Source organism: Dreissena polymorpha, chromosome 5, assembly GCF_020536995.1.
Source record: "Dreissena polymorpha isolate Duluth1 chromosome 5, UMN_Dpol_1.0, whole genome shotgun sequence".
NCBI classification, from domain to species: domain Eukaryota; kingdom Metazoa; phylum Mollusca; class Bivalvia; order Myida; family Dreissenidae; genus Dreissena; species Dreissena polymorpha.
Genome location: NC_068359.1, coordinates 114,432,299 through 114,457,802, shown reverse-complemented (window position 1 = coordinate 114,457,802; position 25,504 = coordinate 114,432,299). Strand labels below are relative to the sequence as shown.

Sequence of the window (25,504 nt, the reverse complement as noted above, 5' to 3'; positions counted from 1 at the left end):
ATTCAATTGTATTTACTTTTCTTATTCAGATTTTTTCAAATTTAAGATTCTAAAACAAATGTTTCAGAATACAAAATATACCTGTCATTTAATTTTTTTGTATCACAATGTCTGCTTATAAACACATTAATATAAACCATTTTAATACATAAGCAGAAACATAATAAAAGACAAAGTAGAATAAAACATCCAAAGGGTATTGCTGAAACTACAATAAATTTAATTCAACATTTTAATGCAAGAGAAAAACCAAGCAGAATGAAAAACTTATTTGTTGTTTAAAACTGCATAGCTATTTCTTTTGTCTTTATACAGAAGTAGGATAAATATAAGTAATTAGTCATAACAAAGAACAATATGAACATGCAGAGGAAAACAACAAACATTTCAACTCACCAGGTATGGAGATGAATAAGGATGAAAAATGCTAATCACTTCTCGCACACATCTTTTTCATTTTGAAATACGATGTTGGAAGCAGTTCATAAAAGACTATTTTTTTCAAACTTCATCATGTCATATTTGTTGGATATGTTCTTGCTATTTTAAAGTTTTATGTTTAAATAACAGCACAGACTTACAAAATGCAAAACTATAACAGACAAAACTTGAAATGTTGCTGTTCTTATGGACTGAACCAGACACTTGATTCAATTTGATCTGCATTAGTTGTGCCAATAAAAATAAGCTTCATTACAAACGTGACGTATACACAACTTTGTCAGCTATGTTCAAGGGCAAATAACTTAACAGTGATAATATATTTGAAGTGTAAATATAATCACTCGATGAATGTGAATGAAATGTGCAAAAACTTCCAACATGTCGAGCCGACAAACTGACTGATTGATCGACTGAGAGAACAGATTTAATTACTCCCCTTAAAATGTTCTTTGAGGCCAGTATAAAATTAAATTTTAAAACTGCATGTTATCAATAAATACAACAGGACACTTGCTGCTTCATCATCATAAGCTGCCTTTTTCTTTTCCTTTCTTAGTGTTGGTTGTGATTCATACTTTAAATTGACAACAAAACAAATACAGTGGGACATAAGAAAATCCTCGACCATGAGAATTTGCAGCTGAAAGTTCACTTTGAACATCATACAACAAACAATTGACAAACAGACACTGTTGAAAATTGTTTTCATCTACAAATTTATTCTTTATGTTTTCTTGTTAAAGAATACATAGATGTGAAAATGACTATTGCAACATATCCCGATGCATATGGCAGGATCCAAAATGAATGATTTTCTGAAATATACAGAGGACTGTAAACAAATCCTCAAAAATGACATGCAAAAACTCTTCACACATTCGAGTAAAAATCTTGATAAAATGTTATACTTAAAATGAACAAAATACTGGTATTTTGTTGAGATTATGACAGGCATTCCATGAAAATGCTTTCATTTCAATAAATATATGTATACACCATACACCATAAAAACAACACAAACACAGACAATAACTTCACAAAAGTACACAATTCCTAAATTTATGTAAACATTTTGCAAATAAATAAAATATGTTATAAAATTTATGGTAAAGATATTATGACTTGAGACAAGTTTCACAATTATTACAACCAAATGAATAATATTCAAAATTTTAAATAATGTAGTAATCACAAAATTAATAATTTTTATATATTACTTATGTAAAACATAGCAAACATGGTGTGAATTTCTTTGTTAACTGAAGTTAGATTTCAAGAAACCAGCTTGAGAAACGAAGCTTAGCACAAATTTGCATAAATCAACAGGCCCTGACCTTATTTGACCAAGTCAATTAATACAAGCAACTCATTCTCTCTATGAAGCATCAACTCATAAGCTGCTTTATAATTAACATACATGTACTACTTCAAAAGATATACTTTTTCAGTATTGAGTATACCAGAAAAATGTTGTTCTATCAGTAATTCTTGTCAGACAATTATGAAATCTTATAAACTATAATATATAACATTAATGCTCATTTACATAAATCTGAACTAAGAACTAAAATCTTCTTAGAAACAGTTTGCCAGAGAGAATAGAATCATTAATAATGTCACTGACTATATTAGCAGTGTTTTATTCAACAATTTTGGGAATTGGGCTGGGTCCCATTGGATTGGGAAAATCGCAAGGTTTTGATTAAAATTGGGAAATCAGTGTTGTTGTTTTGCTAACAAATGCTTTAAAATTGAGAATAAAAGTGTTTTAAATAATATTTATACTAAGGTTCAACTAATAGAGCTGAATAGGAGACGAAATAAATGTTGAGATGTAAAAAAAAACAAAATAATCAAACAAATCTTTTTTTTAAACTTCAATTAAGAATTTGATGACTTTGGGAAAAATATATACTTTTCCAATTGGGAATGGGGCCAAATACTGTCCCGAATTCGAACGAAAAAACACACTGATTTCTCATAAATGTTAACTAACAACATGCAGTTCATTTAAGTAACTTGATTTCTGTCTTCATATTGTTCAAAAATACATTAAATTCAAAATGTATATTTTTGTGTAACAAAGTTAACACAATTTAAATGCAGGACTGTGACAGAGTATAGTTGCATATCAGTAAAATGAGTGATGCTTTAAAGTATATAGGCATTTTCCAGGCTATTTTGGGAGAAAATCGCTTTTGGGATTTGGAATATTTTTGTGCGAAAAGTGCACTGATTTGGGAAAAACTAATTTCACATAATTCTTTATCTGTTCAAATCACACACAAAATCATATAAAATATAGAAATATACTTTGTTAGATGTAATTGACATAAAATTGAGATATAATAATCATAAAACACTTTTATATATATATATAAAAAAAAAGATTTTTTTTTACAATTTTACTTTGGGAAAAGGACCGTAAATACGCCAGGAAAAGGTCTTATATAAATTGGACATTTCTTAGTAAATGAAAGCTTTCAACACTATGCATCATGTAAAGCAAATTTGTACATATTATACAAGAACATGTTCTTAATTCATTTGCAACCTTATCTTCCAAAACAGGAAAAATTATTCTGCTTTAAACAAAGTTAATGAAAAAGCACACTTGCATAAACAAAACTTGGCACCGCCTTCAAGAATCATAACTCCAGTCAATGCAAAATCGTAAACTAACAGCTTGCGTCAATAAGTAAACAACAACACGGTTAATCAATAGCCAAAAATGTTGCACATCCTTAAGTCAAGTTAATTTTATTGAGTTTGTTTAATGTCACTTAATAAATTATATGAAAATACATCCAGATCAATTATAAACAAGAGCACCGTCTAGCGGGTGCATTCTGCTCATCTATTTATCTTTTTAAAGGTGAGGGTCATTTATTACATTATCTTCCAAAAATAAGAAAACAAGAGGGCCTGAAAGGCCCAAAGTCTTTCACCTGAGATAACAAGATATTATTGGGACAAATCTTCTTACCAAGTTTCATTCAAAATAAATGTAGCCTCTAGAGTGTTAACAAGGTTTCACTATAGCCATATAAGGAAAAATGCCCCCTGGCGGCCATGTTTTTCAACCAACTGGCATCATTTTCGAACTCGTCCAAAATATTATTGGGATAAATCTTCTGACTAAGTTTCATGAAGATTGGACAATAAATGTGGCCCCTAGAGTGTTAACAAGATTTTACTATAGCCATATAAGAAAAAATGCCCCGCCCCATGGCAGACATGTTTTTCAAGCAAAGGTTACCATTTTTTAAATCATCTAAGATATCATTGCGACAAATCTTCTGAGCAAATTTCATGAAGATCAGAATATAATGTGGCCACTAGAGTGTTAACAAGGTTTTACTATAGCCTTATAAGGAAAAATGCCCCGTCCCCTGGCGGCCATGTTTTTCAACCAACCAGCATCATTTTCGAACTCGTTGAAGATATTATTGGGATGAATCTTCTGACCAAGTTTCATGTAGATCGGACATTAAATGTGGCCTCTTGAGAGTTAACAAGATTTTACTATAGCCATATCAGGAAAAATTCTCTGCCCCTTGGCAGCAATGTTTTTCAAGCAAACATAACCATTTTTGAACTCATCCAAGATATCATTGAGAGCAATCTTCTGACCAAATTTCATGAAGATTGGACAATAAATGTGGCCTCTAGAGTGTTAACAAGGTTTTACTATAGCCATTTAAGGAAAAATGCCCCGCCCTCTGGCGGCCATGTTTTTCTACCAACCAGCATCATTTTCAAACTCGTCCAAGATATTATTAGGATGAATCTTCTGACCAAGTTTCATGAAGATCGGACAATAAATGTGGCCCCTAGAGAGTTAACAAGATTTTTCTATAGCCATATATAGCAATATAAGGAAAAATGCCCCGCCCCTTGGCGGCCGTGTTTTTCAAGCAAATGTTACCATTTTCTAACTCATCCAAGAAATCATTGAAACCAATCATCTGACCAAATTTCATGAAGATTGGAGAATATATGTGGCCTCTAGAGTGTTAACAAGGTTTTACTATAGCCATATAAGGAAAAATGCCCCACCCCCTGGCGGCCATGTTTTTCAACCAACCGGCATCATTTTCGAACTCGTCCAAGATATCATTGGGATGAGTCTTCTGACCAAGTTTTATGAGGATCGGACAATAAATGTGGCCTCTAGAGAGTTAACAAGATTTTGCTATAGCCATATATAGCCATATTAGGAAAAATGCCCCGCCCCTTGGCAGCCATGTTTTTCAAGCAAACGTTACCATTTTCGAACTAATCCAAGATATCATTGAAACCAATCTTCTGACCAAACTTCATGAAGATTGGACAATAAATGTGGCCTCTATAGAGTGAACAAGGCAAATGTTGACGTCGCACAACGGACAATGCAGAACGGACAAAAGGCGATCACAAAAGCTCACCATGAGCACGTTGTGCTCAGGTGAGCTAAAAATGAAAAAAAATTAATTTTTTTTTTGGGGGGGGGGGATTCTTGTGTGGGTTGGTTGGACGGTCTTTCGAAAATAAAATAATTAAAATAAATAAATGTTATATATATGTTTTTTTAACCATGTTTTTTTTTGGGGGGGTCGGGGGGTGAGAGGGGGTATAGTATGAGGGTTTGGTAAGTTATTAGATGATCTTTAAAAAAAAAGAAAAAATGGGATTTTTATTTTAAAAAAAAATTTTGAGAGGGGGGGGGGATTCTGGGGTGGGGCGTGGTGATGGTTTAGGTAGAGTCTATTGTGGTATGTTAGGTAAGTGTTGTTTTGTCACAGTGTGAATCAAATCTGATAATAAATAAAGACGCTATGGCAATTTTAGCAACATTTAATAATTTGACCTTGAGAGTCAAGGTCATTCAAAGGTCAACCAGAGTTATGCAACTTGTCCTGTACAGTCCCCTTATGATAGTTAGCGAGTGTTCCAAGTCTGAAAGCAATAGCTATGATACTTTAGGGTAAAGCGGACCAAAACACAAAACTTAACGAAATTTTCAATTTTCTAAGTATAAAGGGACCATGATTCTGTCAAAATGCCAGTCAGAGTTACATAACTTTGCCTGCCCAGTCCCCTTATGATAGTAAGTGTTGCAAGTATGAAAGCAATAGCTATGATACTTTATGAATAAAGTGGACCTAAACACAAAACTTCACAAAATTTTCAATTTTAAAAGGGCACATAATTCAGTCAAAATGCCAGCCAGAGTTATCTAACTTTGCCAGCCCAGTCCCCTCATGATAGTAAGTAAGTGTACCAAGTTTGAATGCAATAGCTTTGATACTTTATGAGAATAGTGGACCTAAACACAAAACTTAACTGGACGCCGGCGCTCAGGTGATGACAATAGCACATAATTAAAAAAAATAAATACAGTACAGGCACCGTGTACTTAAACAAAAACGCCAGTCCGCGGGGTTCACTTTTCCCGACGGGTGACATTTTGCGGGGGAGGACACTAATGACCGCATTGTTAAGCAAACACCTGAAATCACCGCGATTTCACGCTATCGTTATCTGTATCTGTATTTGTAGGGTACTGGAAAATGACTCAATCACTGAGCAGAAATAAGAAACGGGAACACCCGTGATCACCGCGATGACTTTCTTCCAAAGTGTCTTGAACCCGTGTTTCTTATCCCTAAATGTTAAATAAGCACATGCACTATTAATTATTATGTTGGTCAGTACAAAAGGCCTATAGAAAACCACCGACTTCGTCTTTGTTTTATTTCCCAAACAAGCACCGAAAATCCAATATCCTATGTATTACGAAACACAAACTTTAGATCAGCACGTGTCATCTGTCAAAACAATGATTGTACATGTACATGTACATGTCAGTAAACATCGAAGTAATTCTCGTATATGATCTCGGAAATTGGACTTTCTTTTACATTTACAATTACGATATTTATTTTCTTAAGATTTGCTGAAAAAATGAGAACAAAACAAACGTACACAGACAACACAAAATATAAATAATTATAACAAATTAAATTAAAAAACGTTGGTTTATTTTCGAAAAATCGCTTTAACTTTCTCCCTATTTCCAGAAAATGACTTATACATGTTGAATGAAATCTAAATATAGATGACGCTGTTCATTGGTCGTTGTAAAAGAATATTCATGAACTGTACACGGCACTTTATGTGCAATCAGATACAGTACAATAATTGTTGCAATATTGAACAAACTAAAAGATGATAATGACACAGCATTTTTGCCTTTTATTTATTCAGAGGAAATGCCAATTCCAAATCATTTGCAAGATACATGTATACCCCGATACTTGAATGGAAATTCACTACCAAGCTTTTACAATGTTGTCTGCTCTTTGCAATTTTTTGTGTATAAATAATACACCCACGCCTATTTTCGCGCGCTTTTTGTCAAGACAAAACTGGACATGAAAATATCATGGGCATATACATGTATTTATTTGTGGCTACAATTTGTAACAGAACATGAATTGTACACGATGCGCGCACACCATATTAGGTGATTTACATGTACTCGCGTTGGAATACCCTTGTCCCGATTGGATGCTTATTTCATCAAATCTTTAAATAGAAACATATGCCGAAATTCATTTGATACTTTACTTTTGTCGTCAATATTAACACTTATAATTAATGAAAGGGATCAATACGTTTATGTTAAATTATTTGCGTTTAAAAATGGAAATCTGGCATTTATGGAATTATCGAGTAATGGATAAAGATGGGAGAAGTTGCATGTATGAGATTGAGACAGTTGACACGTACATGTATGTATCGGGGAATCCAGAGATTCGGGATAATACGATTACTACAATCAGTTATGATGAGTTTATGGCATCAAACTGTTAATTGCATAATCAAACAGGCAATTAACACTCCTCCAGGTGCAGTATGCTACAGCTAGGTGCGAACACGTTTTTTTTTAATACGCCTCGTTTAAAAAGACAGAAAACACTGTCATGGGCATGGGTGTGAAAAAACATCATTCATTATCACTTTAAAATGAAAGGGATCTATACAATACGTTTATGTTCAATTATTTTATTTTTAGCGAACACGCTGAACACCACGGTAGATATTATGGGTCCGCGGTGATTCGTGGTGTTAGCCTTACGGCAAACGGCCCCCGCGACATTTTCTCTGAACACCCATCGTGGGGTTCATATTGGTAGGCGAACACAGTGAGATGAACACCGCTGCGAGTGGCGTTTGTTTAAGTACACGATGCCTGTACTGTAGATGAGCTAAAAATCACAGAATATTTAATTTTTTGGTTTAAGTCAATAGCAATAGATTTATTACAATTTTACATGTCCCACCTGTTTGATGTGTAATTCCAAATCTGAAGTGATAACTATTTTGGAACAGTTTTGTAACAAATGTAAAAAGATCCAAAGGTGAAAATTTCAAAATTTATCCATGAAATAAAGGTGTTTTCCCAGATTTTCATGCATCTCAACCACATCGTATTAAAAGTATTTTAATAACATGTAGCTGTTAAATAGGATCATCTTACGTGTCATTACTGCACTACATTAACATAATAATTGTTGGTGCATTACAATGTGTGATCACTAACTAGCAACTACATGTAGAAGCGCCTGTGTAACCTTTTCCCATTAACTGCAGTGCCAAATGCTAAAAAGTGCATTGGGAAATGCATTCTCCAACCCTTACAGAAAGAGTCCTAATAAAAGAGATAGAGTTTAAGGAAAAATAAGGCATTTTAAGATAATTTGACTGTCTTTCTGTTATAACTCACATTGAATATAATCATAAATATATAATATGACAGTTGTTAAAGTTCTGACAAACCATTTTTGAAGCAGGTGATTTCTTTTACAAATGCTAGATTTTGTTAGAAAATTAATAGTATCCTTGGTTGATGGTAATTTAAAAACAAGAGATGTGTTCATCAGAAACACAATTCCCCCTACTGCGCCGCTTTGAAATAAAATTTCTATTTATCATTTGGCAGGTATAGAATTCATCTCCCTTTAAAGCTTATTACTTCCCTTGGATTTTGTCCAATCCAAGGGGGGGTGGGGGGTCTGTAGACAGTCAAAAATGACCAAGTCAGACGTCACTGACAACCAAGGCCTGTGGTTTATCAAAGAGATCATAGCCAGAGTTCATCATGTATCTATGGACATAAGTCTACAGGTATGTAATGAACCCTACTATCCACAAATTAGTACAGGAAAGAAATGATAATAATATCATTTAAAAAAAGCTTTGACAATCATTTGAGTTATAAATAATCAAAATAAAAAATCTGTACAGTAACTGTGAACAGAACTTAAATTCTTGGTAAGGAAATATATAATCTGAGATTTATAATTATATAAATTACTTCCCTTGAAAATAATTGTCTCTAACAAATCTCTATTTTTAGTAGCAAATAATTAAAAGCCACTACCGTGACTGTAGATTCACCACTCAAAATGTGCAGCTCCATGAGATACACATGCATGCCAAATATCAAGTTGCTATGTTCAACATTGACTAATTTTCTCCTTTCAAAGCTTATTACTTCCCTTGGATTTGTATTTTTGACCTTAGACCTTGAAGGATGACCTTGACCTTTTACCATGATGTGTTTGTCAGAAACACAATGCCGCCTACTGCACTGCTTTGATTTATTTAACGAAAATATATAGTTTGGCAGGTCAGATAATTATGTCCATTTAAAGCTTATTACTTCCCTTGGATTTGTTTTTTCGACCCCATGACCTAGTTTTTGACCCGCATGACCCATATTCGAACTTGACCTAGATATTGCGTAGATACAACTTCTTACCAAGTTTCGTAAAGATCGGATAAAAACTATTTGAATTAGAGAGCGGACGCGAAAAGTGTGACAGACTGACAGACAGACTAACTGACAGATTGACGGACAGTGCGAAAACTATATACCCCCTTTTCTTCAAAAGGGGGCATAATAAGTAGCACATGATTTTACAAAGCAATTATAGCCTGTATTGTATGTAAGCAATAACTAACAATCATAACACAGCTTTTTATTATCATTACTTTACCAATTCTCTGTCCAATCAGCTCTATGAAAAACCTACATCAAACATTACAAAAACAAACTAGTAACAATGTTTGGCTAGCAATCAAAAAGTCAACACAGATGGGTGGGGCAAGAACATGAAAGTCAAAGGGGTTTTCAAATCCTTCAAAGCAGTGCCTATTTTGCATTGACACAAACCTGAGCTGGTTTATGCAGAGTAGAGGGGGAGCCTTCGTGTGACGGTGTGCGTTGACTCGGTGAGGCGGAAACTGTCGAAGTGTGAACAACGCTTACTGGTATATGAACAGGTTTTGACCCAGAGAGGCGGTCCTCCTTTCGCAAGGATGTTGAGGCAGTCGTTGACGACTTCTGCGCAGGAATTGTTGTAGTTACAGGAAACGAGGGCTTGTTGGGAGGAACTGGAGGCGGTGTGCCCCTGGTTATGGTTAAAGTTCTACGAGGGCTGACGGGCCCTTGAGACACTGAGGGGTTATTGGTTTGCACCATGATCCGACTGCCACTACTCACAACAGTTGGACCAGTAACTGAGACATTGAGTGGTTTATGATGATCTAAAACATGTTTGCTATCTGCAACAGCCCCTATTGGGCCAACACGAGTCTCGTAGCTTGAGTCGCCATACTGAACATTTCCCCGTTCAACACTTATCGCCTGGGGACTTGCATATCTCACATTATCATGTTTACGAACGTTTACATCACCAGCCGAGCGAGGCGTTAAGCCTGCCTCTCTTTCCACTATATTTCCCACAGGCTTGCTTGCATGAATAGTCTGTGGACTTGAGGTCCAAGTACGTTCACTAGACAGCCTCAATGGAGGAGCTGAAATATTGGACTTAATCTCCACTGTGTGTACGGAATCTTTCAATACAGGTTTTGCGTTATGCACATTTTCTAATTGCCAAATGAGAGATTCAATGTGAGCTTGAAGTTCTTTGTTTCTATTTTCTTCCCGTAATAATTTGTTCCTCAGCTGCTCGCGTTCTAAATCAAATTCGCTCGCCTGCCGTTCCATGGTAGCCTCCATTTTTAATGACTTTTTACTTTCTTGGACTAAACCCTCTGCCATGTTATTTGATTTGCTCTTTTCTTCAACTAACAGTTTTTCTACTTCATCAGCTTTCTGTTTTTCTTGCAACAATTTCTCCACTAGTTTTCTGCGCTCTTTTATAAGCATTAATGCAACCTGCTTATGTTTCACAGAATTAGCTCGCTCGTCTTCTAGACTGGCCAGTGTTTTTTTCAAGTCTTTTTCCATCTTTTTAGTATTGGCTTTCTCGAAGTCCACCTGTAATTGAGTAAACAAAAAGACCTCTTTTCATATACCACCGATACAGTTGCCCACTATATTATCATTTCTGAATGTTAATCCCAACATGCTTTATCTGAAAACAATTTTTAAATTATAACAATTTTTAAAAGGATTATAAAAGCAGTTAAATGTCAGAAACACAATGCCCCCTACTGCGCCGCTTTGATTTTTTTTTTTATTATATCCCTTTAAAAAATATTACTTCCCTTGTAAAAATGATCTGTACCTGTCAAATGATAAATAGAAATTATCTCCCTTTAAAGCTTGTTACTTCCCTTGGATTTGGTTTTTTAACCTTTGACCTTGAATGATGACCTTGACCTTTCACCACTAAAAATGTGCAGCTCCATGAGATACACATGCATGCCAACTATCAAGTTGCTTTCTTCAATATTGCAAAAGTTTTCGGACGGACAGACTAGTGTTTTTCCCAGGCCATTTTAGCGTGGCGAAAAGCCATGCCGCCTTCCCGGATCGCCACGCTGCCCTTTTCAAAGGCAAATTTCGCCACGCGCCCTTTTTTTCAAAGGCAAATTTCGCCACGCGCCTTTATCGATAACATCTTTATTGCCTTACGATCTTACTTGGTCTGCAAAATCAGCTTCCTTGATTGTCTGTGACGCTCCGACTGTGCTTGATTTACTCAAGAGACGTCAACGTCTAATCGACAATATTTAATTGAGCAGATTTAATCTATAACAGTGCTCGATTTATAGGTAGGTCTTACTGAGTGCTCCAAGGCTGTGAATTAGTCATGCGTGAATAACCCCGTGTCAGTATCAATCGATAATGCCGGAGGCTATGTTATACCAAGCGCACTTTTCGCTCGGCAATGTGTACTCCTCCACGATATAATCATTTCTTCGGAGACTTTTGATGAAAAACTCGATGTTATTCTCGTGGCAATTGTGCTTTGCATGCATTATTCAGTTATATCAAAACATATATTTTTACGCATAATTACATTTAAATTCACAAACAAATTTATTCTTTATCGTTTTCGTCTTTAAGATAATTAGATCTAATTATTGAAATAATTACTGAGACGTATACCAATTTAACAAATGCGAATCGCGTATACGATTTAACGTTGCTATGCGCACCTGTCGCTTACATCATTTGACATTTTATCAACATGGCGGACTATAAAGAATTAAATTGTGACTCGTCAAAAATGGCAAATAACGTCGTAAACAATCCAATTAACGATAGAGTTTATACATTAAGAAGGAATTAATGAAATGTCTGTGATAATCAACGATGCATAAACATGTTTTAGATAGCAACAACATTATTTATTTATTTGTAATCTACTCGGTGGATGTATGTCACGGAAACGAGTGTTTGCATATTGTAAGCGATCAATTTACTCGCAATGTTATTTTAAACATCTGTCGAGATTATTGTTAGAACATGGGATAAGACAAACATGGTTTCATTTATATGTTAGTGGATCTGTGTATAATCAGATTCATATCATATACTGCTTTATTATGTTTGTCGTTCTGTACAGTTTATTGAAACAGCATGGAACTTAAATGTACATTGCAAGGTAAATGTATTCATAAAAATCATAGTAAGTTAAATACATCTATTACCATTAAATGTGCTTGTTTATATGTTATTTTTTCCACAACTGCTTTTGATGTGTTTACATGTTTCCCCGTAATTCAGGTATTCAGGGAACGTTTTTGCCCTTTTTTTCCTAAACTGCGCGCTAAATTGCCCTTTTTGAAAGTAATGCGCCATGCCCCTTTGCCCTCCTGGGAAAAACACTACAGACAGACAGTTCAAATGCTATGCAACCCTACTGGGAGCATAAAACCTGAGAGTGTACATAAGGCATAAAATACTTTACTGGTTCCGGACTGCAAGAAAAGTTCAAGGTGTACGGAAGAAACCCCCTCCGGAAGAAACCCCCTTCTCTAAAAACGGCAGGGCGGAATAAACCCCCTTTCATAGTTTGCATACGCGGCAGAAACACCCTCGCTAGTTTTGCATAGGCGGAAGAAACCCCCTCGCTAGTTTTGCATAGGCGGAAGAAACCCCCTTCCATAGCGGAACAAACCCCCTTCCAGACTTAGTTACATTCAAACGCACGGTTATTGTTTACAGAAATTCACTTTCATTTTCAGAAAGTTCCCGGGAAGCATGATTGCATGATTCAAATTTTTTTAAGACGAATTCTTCGGTTATTGTAGGAAAATATGTACGAAATATCTTCGACACTATCGGCTTGGGCGCTAATTTTGTGTTTTTGTTATTTTTATCAATCTAGTACAAGTTAACGCATATAAAATGGTATAATCTCACTGAAACGAGTGCAAGACAAATTCACACGAGCATCTCATCATTAACAACTTGTGAACATACGGCCGGTACACCTCTTTACTCAGCACATAACAGTTTGGAAATAGATTTTCGCACCTTCATTTAATCATATAAAAGGTCCTTTAATGTACCGGCTATCGTAGATAATGATGAGAAGTTGTGTCATGATCGGCGCCTTTGCGGCTTGTGTGAAGTTATGTACAGTTTTTTTTAATTACATTAGCATTCGGCCATAATTGGGTGATTTTAGGGAATGATTTGATCTTTGTAAATAAATGTAAATATATGCCTGTTTTATCATTAAATGCGTGTCCTTTTTTGCAACAACAATTTGTTTAATGTTTTCTAGTATATGCTTGCTTGATCTTTGTACATAAATGTTAATATATTTCATTCTATTTTTGTCTATTTTATCCTTCAATAATAATTCTTTCCCCCATTCATACATTATTCGTTTTATTACCATCTTGATTAATTCTTCACAGCTTGTGAACAGACGGCCGGTACACTCCTTTAATCAGATTTTCGCACCTCCATTCAATTACGGTATCACGATAACGATGTTTGAGTTTCACAGATTGAATATTTAGTGTGTATCATTAACAACTTCATTAGCAACTTGTGAACAAACGGCCGGTACATTTCTTTACTGTAAATCCGAAACACACTCCCGTAAGTTGGTGTTAACGCGTCTTTAATACGAAACACACTTCCGAATGTAAATGTTACCGCAACGTTGAAATATTTTTGCAGTGTAAATTCTATTTTGTGTTGACTCTTTCTCAATAAAAAGGGCGCGAAAATTATGCAGCATAGAAAGCGTGGGTGTATTGGGCGTTGTAACAAGCACACAACTAGTCAGGGGATTGATGCATGTTCGGAGGGAATATTTCATCAAGTCTATAAATAGTCACTTATGCCGAAATTTATTTGATACAAGAGAAAAAATGGCAAGGTTTGTGTTAAAGAAATTATTGAGAGCTTTTATCGTTAATATTTACCAGAAAGTGCTTTAAAATTGTTATAAACGGGATTATCAGGAAATGAATATAAACTTGATAAGTAGCAAGCATGCAGTAATAGAGTCGGGTTGAAACGGATGTATTTGGGGAATCGTTCGAGTCGGGATTTTACTACCTCTGCGGGAAAGATTTAACACTTAGGAAGGGGGTTTATTCCGCCTCGCGAAAAACACGAAGAGGGATTATTCCGCCTGTCTGAAAACTCGAAGGGGGTTTGTTCCGCCTATGCAAAACTATCGAAGGGGGTTTCTTCCGCGTATGCAAAATGTGAAAGGGGGTTTCTTCCGCTATGTGGTTTTTAGGGAAGGGGGTTTCTTCCGAAGGGGGTTTATTCCGGTAATCACAGTTCAATATTTGGAATAATCTTTAACAATTGCAAATTCAAAGGAAAATGTTATATGAATTATAGTGTATTATATATTCTACAGTAGACAAAAAACAAATTGTCAAAACTGGTTGCAGTCAAAATTGCTTCAAAAATGATCATGAGATTTCTTTATATTTCTAAGCCATGACGTTTAGTCCGCTTATTTTGTATGTAATGTATACTCTTTTTTTTTGGAACAAATGACAATAATATTGAAAATTGTCATTTTGCCCCATCTATGACAACAGTTTTGACAACCTCCTTTTAGAACCTTCTTAGGGAGAGGTGGCCAAAGCGCCTAACAAGGTTCATCTTAACTCTTCATTTGTAGCTGAATTGAGGAGAAATCACACCCCTGGCTCTAACAGTGACTATTACAGTGTGTTCACTGTTAATGGGTGTCTCTGCCTACCTCCTTGTTGAGTCGTTCTCGTTCCTTCTCCAGCATGTAGGTCACATCATCCCCCTGGGCCGTGTCCTGGGCATGCTTACGCTTCTCATCATCGAGCTCAGAGCACACCTGAGAGGGCATAACATGTTTGCATATTAACCTTGCTCTGTGAAAAGGGGGTTTAATGCACGTGTGTAAAGTGTTGATACAGATTAGCCTGTGTAGTCTGCACAGGCTCATCAGGGATAACACTTTCCGCCTATACTGGATTTTTGCTAAGAAGAGACTTTCTTTAAATAGAAAATATCATAACAGCGAAAAGTTTTGTCCCTGATTAGCCTGTGCAGACTGCTGAGGCTAATCTGGGACGTCACTTTACGCACATGCATTAAACCCCCTTTTCTAAGAGCATGGCTCATATCATTATTTAACCTGTACTTGCAATTGTGCTGATCGAATGGAATGATTATATTTCCACTTAGTAACATGTAAGTCGTTTATATGGCTGGGTACCACATATATTTAAATGATATACATTATGACAAAAACTCACAGAGCTTTGACCCAAATGTGACCAATACACCGGAATGACTTGGCCAGCTATGGTCAATGAAAAAATATCTGGAATGTGGATTGTAGCTCTCTCCACAAACTGATAAAACATTTTATGTGGACACGGAAACCAACAAGATAATGACTCAAAAAGGACCCTCTTTGCAGACATATAACTTTTCTGAATACTGCAAGTGTATTTAGTTTCAAGCCCAGTGATTGTTTTACCTCAGTGTCCCGAGTCCTAGACACATCACAACTGCAATGGACACAAAGATTTAGAGATTGTGCATGCGCAGAACGCACGCTATTTTCAACTAGCGAGTCTGTCCGCCATTGAAATTGTTATTATTACAATTATTACTTTTATTTTTATTAAACCCAATCCTTGCAAGCGTGTAACTTTGCTGAATACTGCCAGTATATTCAATAACAAGCCATACACCCACCCTCTGGCACCTGCCAGTATATTCAATATCAAGCCATACATCCACCTTCTGGCACCTGCCAGTATATTCAATATCAAGCCATACACCCACCTTCTGGTACCTGCCACAGGCTGTCAAGTGACCTTTTTTCAAAAAGTAGGAAAAAATAGGAACTACTTTTGCAAGAAAAGTAGGAAAAAAATAGGAAAAAGTAGTAACTTTTCCCTCAAAAGTAGGAATACATAATACTAATTTTTTAGACACAGATCCAGGAAACATAGCTTGAAACAGAGCAGGAGTGCCATCACATGTTCTGTATGGATACCCACTTGAAGCTACCTTAAGGGCCTAGAAGATTTCAGCCTTTTGTATCTGTTCCTTGTGTGATGGTTGTACTTGCATACAGATAGATTTATCCCCACCACCCTGAGAGCTGCTTGGCTTTGGGGCACTTCCACGCTTTTGTGAATTATCATGCATGTATTTCATGTTTTCCTTGTGTTTTTATCCATCTGCATGACTTATCAGTTGATTAGCACCAGAATTACAACAAGATGGACTTCATTCAGACAGTATAATATCTTGCAAACTCATTGCCGGTATCTCTCTTGCACCATGATTCAAGTGTTTTTCCACTGTTGTCCAACTTTTCCATCCATGAAGGGTTAAACTTTGTTTTCCCACTAGGCATTTTAGCACTCATAGTGTATCTATGATAATTAAGTTTCAAGCAAAGCTACCCTGATAAAGAAGTAAAATTAGATGCTGTTCATTTTGGTGTATCATCAAATAAGTGGTTAGAGGTCTTCTGTGTATCGATATAAAAATGGTAATATATTGTGCATGTTATATCCTTAAGCAGAAGACCAAATTTATTTAGTGATACACCAACTTGTTGTTCAAGATTAATACTAGTATATAAAGCAGTGTCAATGCTCTGCTACAGCTACATTGTGAAACCTTTAAATTGACAATAGGGTGCAGTTATAATAACTTAAGTTACATTCAAAATGACTGGTCATTGCAGAGCAGATTTTGCAACTGGAGATAGGACCTTATCACCTGACATCTTTTATGACATCATTGATTGGGCAATGAAACAGTTGCACTACATTGTTAATTCCAGTTTCAAATAATGGTTTTTACATTATTGATGACTTCGCGGGAGTGTAATAATGCTGTTTAATACTACGCTTTAACACCTTGAAGTTACCTCACTAGCTATGGCATCATTAGACAAGAATTGTGTTTGTCAGAAACACAATGCCCACTATTGCGCCGCTTTGAAATAAAATTTCAATATATCATTTGGCAGGTTTAGAAATTATCTCCCTTTTAAAGCTTATTACTTTCCTTGGATTGTATTTTTTTACTTTTGACCTTGAAGGATGACCTTCACCTTTCACCACTCAAAATGTGCAGCTTCATGAGATACACATGCATGCCAAATATCAAGTTGCTATCTTTAATATTGCAAAAGTTATGGCCCATATTAAAGTTCTCGGACGGACACACAGACAGACAGACAGACAGACAGACAGACAAACGGACTAACAGAACAACTGCTATATGCCACCCTACCGGGAGCATAAAAATGTATCAGGGCATTTAGGCTCTGTGCATTTATCTTTAATTACTAAACATGATGTACCTATGATATCAATAGAAAATCATATCCGTTGTCATGTAATACAGAATTTATTACATTATATTTGTAAATGATGAAAACTCGGCAAAGCATCAGTTTTATCTTTTTCCAATAACTTGTGTAATAAATTCCATATTACATAATCACTCATACAATAGATGGTATCTCTATATCTCTACATTCCAAACAGCAATATCATGTAAACATGCATAAGGTTTGGTCAAATTGTTGTCAATGGAAACAAAATAAAACTGGAATAAACAATGGGTTCCCTCAGCTCTTGCATCACTGGGAACTGTGTAAGGTAGTGAAGTCTGCAGTGAACAAATGCTAAGGAAGTAAACAAGGCACTATTGTTACTTAAAAAAACAACTTGTCAATAATTTCAAAAGTTACATAAGAAATAAATATTTATGCTTCCTGAAGAGGTGCTAGCAGACAGTCAGCATGGGTTTGTTTGAGGGTTAATTGTCAGGTCTCATCTAGATGAATGCAAATTAACAGGGATACAGTCATGCCATAGATTCATTCATACTGCAAGTTTACTAAATAAACTCTTTAAAAAAAAATATTCTCAATTGAAAATGAAAAAGTAGGAATAGTAGGAAGATTTGGTAAAAAAATAGGAAAAAGTAGGATCCTGATGAAAAAGTAGGAAATAGTAGGAAATAGTAGGAAAAAGTATGACCGCTTGACAGCCTGCTGCCAGTATATTCAATATCAAGCCATACACCCACCTTCTGGTACCTGCCAGTATATTCAATATCAAGCCATACACCCACCTTCTGGTACCTGCCAGTATATTCAATATCAAGCCATACACCCACCTTCTGGTACCTGCCTGCCAGTATATTCAATATCAAGCCATACACCCACCTTCTGGTACCTGCCAGTATATTCAATATCAAGCCATACACCCACCTTCTGGTACCTGCCAGTATATTCAATATCAAGCCATACACACACCTTCTGGTACCTGCCAGTATATTCAATATCAAGCCATACACCCACCTTCTGGTACCTGCCAGTATATTCAATATCAAGCCTAACACCCACCTTCTGGCACCTGCCTGCCAGTATATTCAATATCAAGCCATACACCCACCTTCTGGCACCTGCCAGTATATTCAATATCAAGCCATACATCCAACTTCTGGCACTGCCAGTATATTCAATATCAAGCCATACACCCACCTTCTGGCACCTGCCTGCCAGTATATTCAATATCAAGCCTAACACCCACCTTCTGGCACCTGCCAGTATATTCAATATCAAGCCATACACCCACCTTCTGGCACCTGCCAGTATATTCAATATCAAGCCATACACCCACCTTCTGGTACCTGCCAGTATATTCAATATCAAGCCATACACCCACCTTCTGGTACCTGCCAGTATATTCAATATCAAGCCATACACCCACCTTCTGGTACCTGCCAGTATATTCAATATCAAGCCATACACCCACCTTCTGGTACCTGCCAGTATATTCAATATTAAGCCTAACACCCACCTTCTGGCACCTGCCAGTATATTCAATATCAAGCCATACACCCACCTTCTGGTACCTGCCAGTATATTCAATTTCAAGCCATACACACACCTTCTGGTAACTGCCTGCCAGTATATTCAATATCAAGCCAAACACCCACCTTCTGGTACCTGCCTGCCAGTATATTCAATATCAAGCCAAACACCCACCTTCTGGTACCTGCCAGTATATTCAATATCAAGCCATACACCCACCTTCTGGTACCTGCCAGTATATTCAATATCAAGCCATACATCCACCTTCTGGTAACTGCCAGTATATTCAATATCAAGCCATACGCCCACCTTCTGGTACCTGCCAGTATATTCAATATCAAGCCATACACCCACCTTCTGGTACCTGCCAGTATATTCAATATCAAGCCATACACCCACCTTCTGGTACCTGCCAGTATATTTAATATGAAGCCATACACCCACCATCAGGTACCTGCCAGTATATTCAATATGAAGCCATACACCCACCTTCTGGTACCTGCCAGTATATTCAATATCAAGCCATACACCCACCTTCTGGTACCTGCCAGTATATCCACCTTCTGGTACTTGCCAGTATATTCAATATCAAGCCATACACCCACCTTCTGGTACTTCTTCTCGATGCCCAGCATCTGTTCCCTCATCTTGAGCTGTGCCTTGCGCTGTGTGGCTATCAGGTTCTCCAGCTGAGCCAGCTGGTTGTCGTACATGGACTTGATGGCAGACTCATCAAATGTATCGTCCTTCATGTTGTCCGAGTCCCTCTGCATTGCGGAGAATGGGTCCCCCAGACCAAACCTGCCATATTTGGCCTGGTACAGCAGCTGCTTAGCCTTCTCTGCCTGGAGATGACAATGTCAAATGTTCAGGGATAAAAATAAGCAGGGGTCATAGCCAATTTATATTTTTTGAAGTTAATTAGTTATCTTGCATTTATTCACCTTAATATGCAGTATTACAATTTTGGTTGTTGTTAGTTTACATTTTAATTTGTTAAAGAGCAGCTTGGCTTTTTCTGCCTGGAAGAAACAATTTAAAATGGTAACCCTTTAACTCTCAGATACGCACTTAGATGATTTTGGTCCCTTAGACAATCAAATTTAATAAAGGACCTTTCTCACTAGATAATAGTTTTAAAGGCATTAATTTTAACTTTAGTACTGGTGAGCAGCAAATAGCATAAAACCTGTACAGACTGTGAGTAACTTGCAGGTTGTTCAGGTTTTGTGGTGGTTGCATAATTATAGCATTTTCTCTTTGCTTCTGAACGGGAAAGCGTTAACAAGGCCCATCAGCTATTGGCCACTAAAATTGGTGATGAGAAACTTTCTACGCTATCTGTTCAAAGAACACCATGACTGAAATTTTAGTTTCTAAACCTTTGGCTAGTATAACTTAATATTAATATGTAATAACGATTCTAGGAGTGTGCATCCACATCAATTGCAGTGTCATCCGGATCATTCAGAAAGGCCTAAGCCAATGGCAAAACACTTATATGCTATTTTCTGTTTTATGGAACCAGGATGTCTCTTAAAACCATACACCCACAGTTGTATAGTCTAAGTTTAGCCAGTAAAGAGGCTAAAATTGACTTAAGTTTTGATTGTAAGAGAAACTATTTACACTTTTCTCATGATGCACATATGTAACTTAAACAAGAAATGGCGAGGCAGAGGCTGACGCGTATCCCCACGCAGCATGTTTGACCCAGGGGGCACCCCAGGGTTGATAATGCGGCCATGCATAGATGAGATTTACCGTATTGTCATGAGATGTTCAGTATCAATTGGAAGTAAATCGGTGTAGAAATGAAGAATTTAATGTAAAATAACATAAAACAAGAGATGTGTTTGACAAAAACACAATGCCCCCTCCTGCGCCGCTTTGATTAATTTAAAAAACAAGGGACAAAGTTGTCATAAAACCAGGTTTTCAATATAAAAAAAGTCTCATAAAGGGAAACAACTACAACTCAAAATGTGCATTGCTACTGCTTGTTCATCACAGTTACCCCCTTGTTTCAAAATCAATTTATTTTTAGTCGTGGCAACCTTGACCTTGGAGATATCTATGTAATTCTTTTACGCGACACACCGTCAAATGATGGTGAAAAAATGTGCAAAATAATTTTAAAATCTGACAATGAATGACATAGTTATGGCCCGGACAATCTTATTTATGGCCATTTTTGACCTTTGAACTCAAAGTTTGACCTTGACCTTGGAGATATCGACGTAATTCTTTTGAGCGACACACCGTCAAATGATGGTGAACAAATTTGCTAAATGATTTTAAAATCTGACAATAAATGACATAGTCATGGCCCGGACAAGCTCATTTATGGCCATTTTTGACCTTTGAACTCAAAGTTTGGCCTTGACCTTGGAGATATCGACGTAATTCTTTCCCGGGACACACCGTCCAATGATGGTGAACAAATGTGCCAAATGATTTTAAAATCTGACAATAAACGACATAGTTATGGCCCGGACAAGCTTGTTCTGCCTGACCGCCCGCATTCGCCAATCTAACCAGTTTTTTCCTTTGGAAAACCTGGTTAAAAATTAACTTTAGGCAGGTTCATTAATTACCTCCCTTTAAAGTGTATTACTTCCCTTGGATTTGTTTTCTGACCTTGAAGGATGACATTGACCTTTCACCACTCAAAATGTGCAGCTCCATGACATACACATGCATGCCAAATATCAATATTGCAAAAGTGATGGTCAATGCACCATACAGGGGGGCATACAAATGACTGAAAATCTCTGACCCGGCCCCACCCCAACCCCCATTACTTTTGACCCAGGGGTCAGATCAAAATTCCAAATAGTGCAAGGTCGCACATATGCTCATATATGTAGCTACCATTTGTGTAAGTTTTAAGGTTCTAGTGCTTATAGTCCAGGAGGAGATAGTGGCTAGGACGGACGGACAGACATACAGACGGCGGAGATAACCACAATACAGTAAAAGCAATACAGTATCAGGCATCTCATTTGAAAGAGAATCCTGCTTTTTGATGCAAGCATTCGGCAATATTCTGACATTTGATTCTTGCAAATGATCTACCTTGCATAGTTTTGATGCAAATGCTACTGGTAAACTAAATCAGTTATATAATATGTATAATACTTATAAAATTTCATAATATCTGACTAAAATGTATACTAAGAAACATTAAAAGAGAATTTAATTTGGACGTTCACACAAAATAACTCTTTGCTTCAGTACTTTGACCCCTGAAAATTTCATCAGAACCCTGCAATTTTGAATCATGGGGATTATTTGACTCTTCGTTTTCATATTCTATTGAAATCCCTGCTATGCCTGTTCAACAGTGTGATGGGTTTAGATTGTTATGCATTCATTTTTGTATACCTACTAAATTCAGCAAGAGATTGCCAAGCCTGTTAAACAGTGTGATGGGTTTAGATTGTTATGAATTCATTTTTGTATACATACTAAATTCAACAAGAGATTGCCAAGCAATATTGTCCCCTACCGGTCAAACTCCATGATTGTCAGTATTTATTTATTTATTTTTTATTTGTTGCCATAGCAACCAGAATTCTTGACATAGGAACAAAATGAAATGACGTGCATAATCTCTATATTGCCATCTATCCAAGTTTCAAGTTTCATGAAAAAATATGAAGAACTTTAAAAGTTATCGCAGGATCCAGAAAAGGTGTACGGAAGAAACCCCCTCCGGAAGAAACCCCCTTCGCTAAAAACGGCAGGGCGGAAGAAACCCCCTTTCATAGTTTGCATATGCGGAAGAAACCCCTTGCTAGTTTTGCATAGGCGGAACAAACCCCCTTCGAGTTTTCAGACAGGCGGAATAAACCCCCTTCCATAGCGGAACAAACCCCCTTCCAGACAATTTAGTTACATTTAAACGCATGGTAATTGTTTACAGAAATTAACTTTCATTTTCAGAAAGTTCTCGGGAAGCACGTTTTTTTGCATGATTCAATTTTTTAAAAAGATGAATGCTTCGGTTATTATAGGAAAATATGTACGAAATATCTTCGTCACTATCGGCTCTGGGCGCTAATTTTGTGTGTTTGTTATTTTTATCAATCAAGTACAAGTTAACGCATATAAAATGGTATAATCTCACTGAAACGCGTGCAAGACAAATTCACACGAGCATCTCATCATTAACAACTTGTGAACAAACGGCCGGTACACCTCTTTACTCAGCACATAACAGTTTGGAAATAGATATTCGCACCTGCATTTAATTATATAAAAGGTCCTTTAATGTACCGGCTATTGTAGATAATGATGAGAAGTTGTGTCATGATCGGCGCCTTTGCAGCTTGTGTGAAGTTATGTACAGTTTTTTTTAAAATTACATTTGCTTGATTAATTGGTATGTATATATATACACATCGTTGGTATTTCGAATATATCAATAATGGAGATCATCAAGAACAACAAGGGTGGGCAGAAGTTGTGTTACTAGGGGTACTGCTACACGAAGAAAGCAAAGTCAGCGGTTAGCCAGCGTTGGGAGTGTGACCAACGGGATTCACAGAAATGCCGTGCTATTGCTACCACTGATCTAGAGGTAAGTAATATTATACCATGTACTTATACTAAAAAATAAATGGGTCTTTTTCTACAAAACTCATGTATTGCGATTATTTTTATATAATATTAATTTTGCATAAAATTCCAATTCGTCACATCTGAGTATAGCTATATTAGTCATATTAACATTTTTAAAAAGGCTCGGACAAATGAATAAGTACTTGATATTATAAGTAAAACGATTGACCTGTTTCATCGATATGTATGCTTTATGTTTCAGCTCACCGTAGTGAAGTCAGTGACAGAGCACACCCATGCCGCCGACATGTTCAAGGGAAGGGGGTTTATTCCGCCTGTCTGAAAACACGAAGGGGGTTTATTCCGCCTGTCTGAAAACTCGAAGGGGGTTTGTTCCGCGTATGCAAAACTAGCGAGGGGGTTTCTTCCGTGTATGCAAACTATGAAAGGGGGTTTCTTCCGCCCTGCCGTTTTTAGCGAAGGTGGTTTCTTCCGAAGGGGGTTTATTCCGGTAATCAGACCAATCTCCAGAAAAGTGTGAAAGACAGACTGACAGACAGAGCACAAACCATAAGTCCCCTCCGGTTTCACCAGTAGGGGACAATAAAGAAAACAATATAATTGTGAACAAAATAAAGATATCAAATTTGATGTTTACAAACTAAAACTGGCATATATGTTGTACAAGCTTAGCACCATTTGAGTGTGCAACCAAAGGCCATTTACATCAACTAAGACCTAAAAAAGAAGTACCGATTAACTAAGAACACATAATTTGTAAATGAAAGTTCACTTCAGTAATTTATTCGGATAGGTAAGCAATGATTAATAAGGCAAACTTAAGTTCAACAAGACCACAATATGAACTTTTGTATAACAGTAATTGAAATTTAAGAACATGTAATAAATCATAACCACAATTTAACACAACCACCTGTTTCAACCTTTTCACCTAACCCCAACCTGCCAACAACCCTGTTACTCCATCAAAAAGCCATGACCAGCCAAATCAGCCGATCTAGATGTATTCTGCCAGGGAATGATTGAAACACCAACCTGAGTATATAAAATTGAGCAGTTGGACCATTCATGTTAAGCACTCACAACTAGATTCCAGCTTATGATAAAACCACCAATGATATGTTGAGCTGTAAGAGGTCTTTCTCTCTAATATTATGTATATCATTAAGCACATCAAACACTGTAGGCTGGGAACATATTTGTTTAACAAGAGCACCACAAAAGGCGCATAACGAGTGCCACGCTCGGCTGCGAAAGCTTGTCAGATTTTTTTTTTTTTAGAGGACCTTGACCTTTGACCTAGTGACCCAAAATGGGTGTGGCGTGTAGAAGCCATCAAGGTGCATCTACATATGACTTTTCAAAGTTGTAGGTGGAAGCACTTTGATTTTAGAGGCAATGTTAAGGTTTTTGTTTTAAATTTGGTTTTAAGTTTTATATTAGAGGTGACAGTGACCTTGACCTTTGACCTAGTGACCCAAAAATGGGTGGGGCATGTAGAACTTATCAAGGTGCAACCACATATAAAGTTTCAAAGTTGTAGGTGGAAGCACTTCGATTTTAGAGCCTATGTTAAAGTTTGATATTAGAGGTCACAGTGACCTTGACCTTTGACCTAGTGACCCAAAAATGGGTGTGGCGTGTAGAACTCATCAAGGTGCATCTACATATTTAGTTTCAAAGTTGTAGGTGGAAGCATTTTGATTTTAGAGCCAATGTTAAGGTTTTAGCACGACGCCTAAGGCAGACGAGCTGGCTATGACAATAGCTCTGGTTTTCTCCGAAAACAGCCTCGCTAAAAATTAAAGGTTCACTAAAAATTAAAATTCATTAAAGAGAGCATCTAAAAA

The 25,504-nt window shown here is 36.7% G+C and overlaps 2 protein-coding genes across 6 annotated transcripts in view; both read right to left on the bottom strand.

Moving 5' to 3' along the window:
- The window catches only part of LOC127832673 (cortactin-binding protein 2-like), a 105,063-nt gene that overhangs the window by 62,981 nt on the left and 16,578 nt on the right, over window positions 1-25,504 (bottom strand). Inside the window, exons 3-6 of one of the 2 annotated variants that reach the window (XM_052358282.1) lie at window positions 24,591-24,689; window positions 19,673-19,912; window positions 14,934-15,041; window positions 9,668-10,777 (exon numbers count right to left, since the gene is read on the bottom strand). In XM_052358282.1, coding sequence (XP_052214242.1) covers window positions 9,668-10,777; window positions 14,934-15,041; window positions 19,673-19,840 — 1,386 coding nt within the window. In that variant the 5' untranslated portion in view covers window positions 19,841-19,912; window positions 24,591-24,689. The remainder of the gene's footprint in view (window positions 1-9,667; window positions 10,778-14,933; window positions 15,042-19,672; window positions 19,913-24,590; window positions 24,690-25,504) is intronic. The other variant, XM_052358281.1, reaches the window with a different exon arrangement.
- LOC127832692 (uncharacterized) lies at window positions 15,141-19,655 on the bottom strand. Of its 4 annotated transcripts, none has more exons than XR_008027063.1 (3): window positions 19,109-19,655; window positions 18,839-18,928; window positions 15,141-16,013 (listed from the first exon to the last, which is right to left on the bottom strand). XR_008027063.1 is itself a non-coding variant. In XM_052358328.1 (3 exons), exons 1-3 carry the CDS (start codon window positions 19,512-19,514, stop codon window positions 15,782-15,784), a joined length of 630 nt encoding a protein of 209 aa, XP_052214288.1. In that variant the 5' UTR covers window positions 19,515-19,655; the 3' UTR covers window positions 15,141-15,781. The 4 variants fall into 4 exon arrangements, 1 of the variants encoding a protein (XP_052214288.1); XR_008027062.1 differs by having other exon boundaries at window positions 18,517-19,296; window positions 19,387-19,655; XM_052358328.1 differs by having other exon boundaries at window positions 18,839-19,108; window positions 19,387-19,655.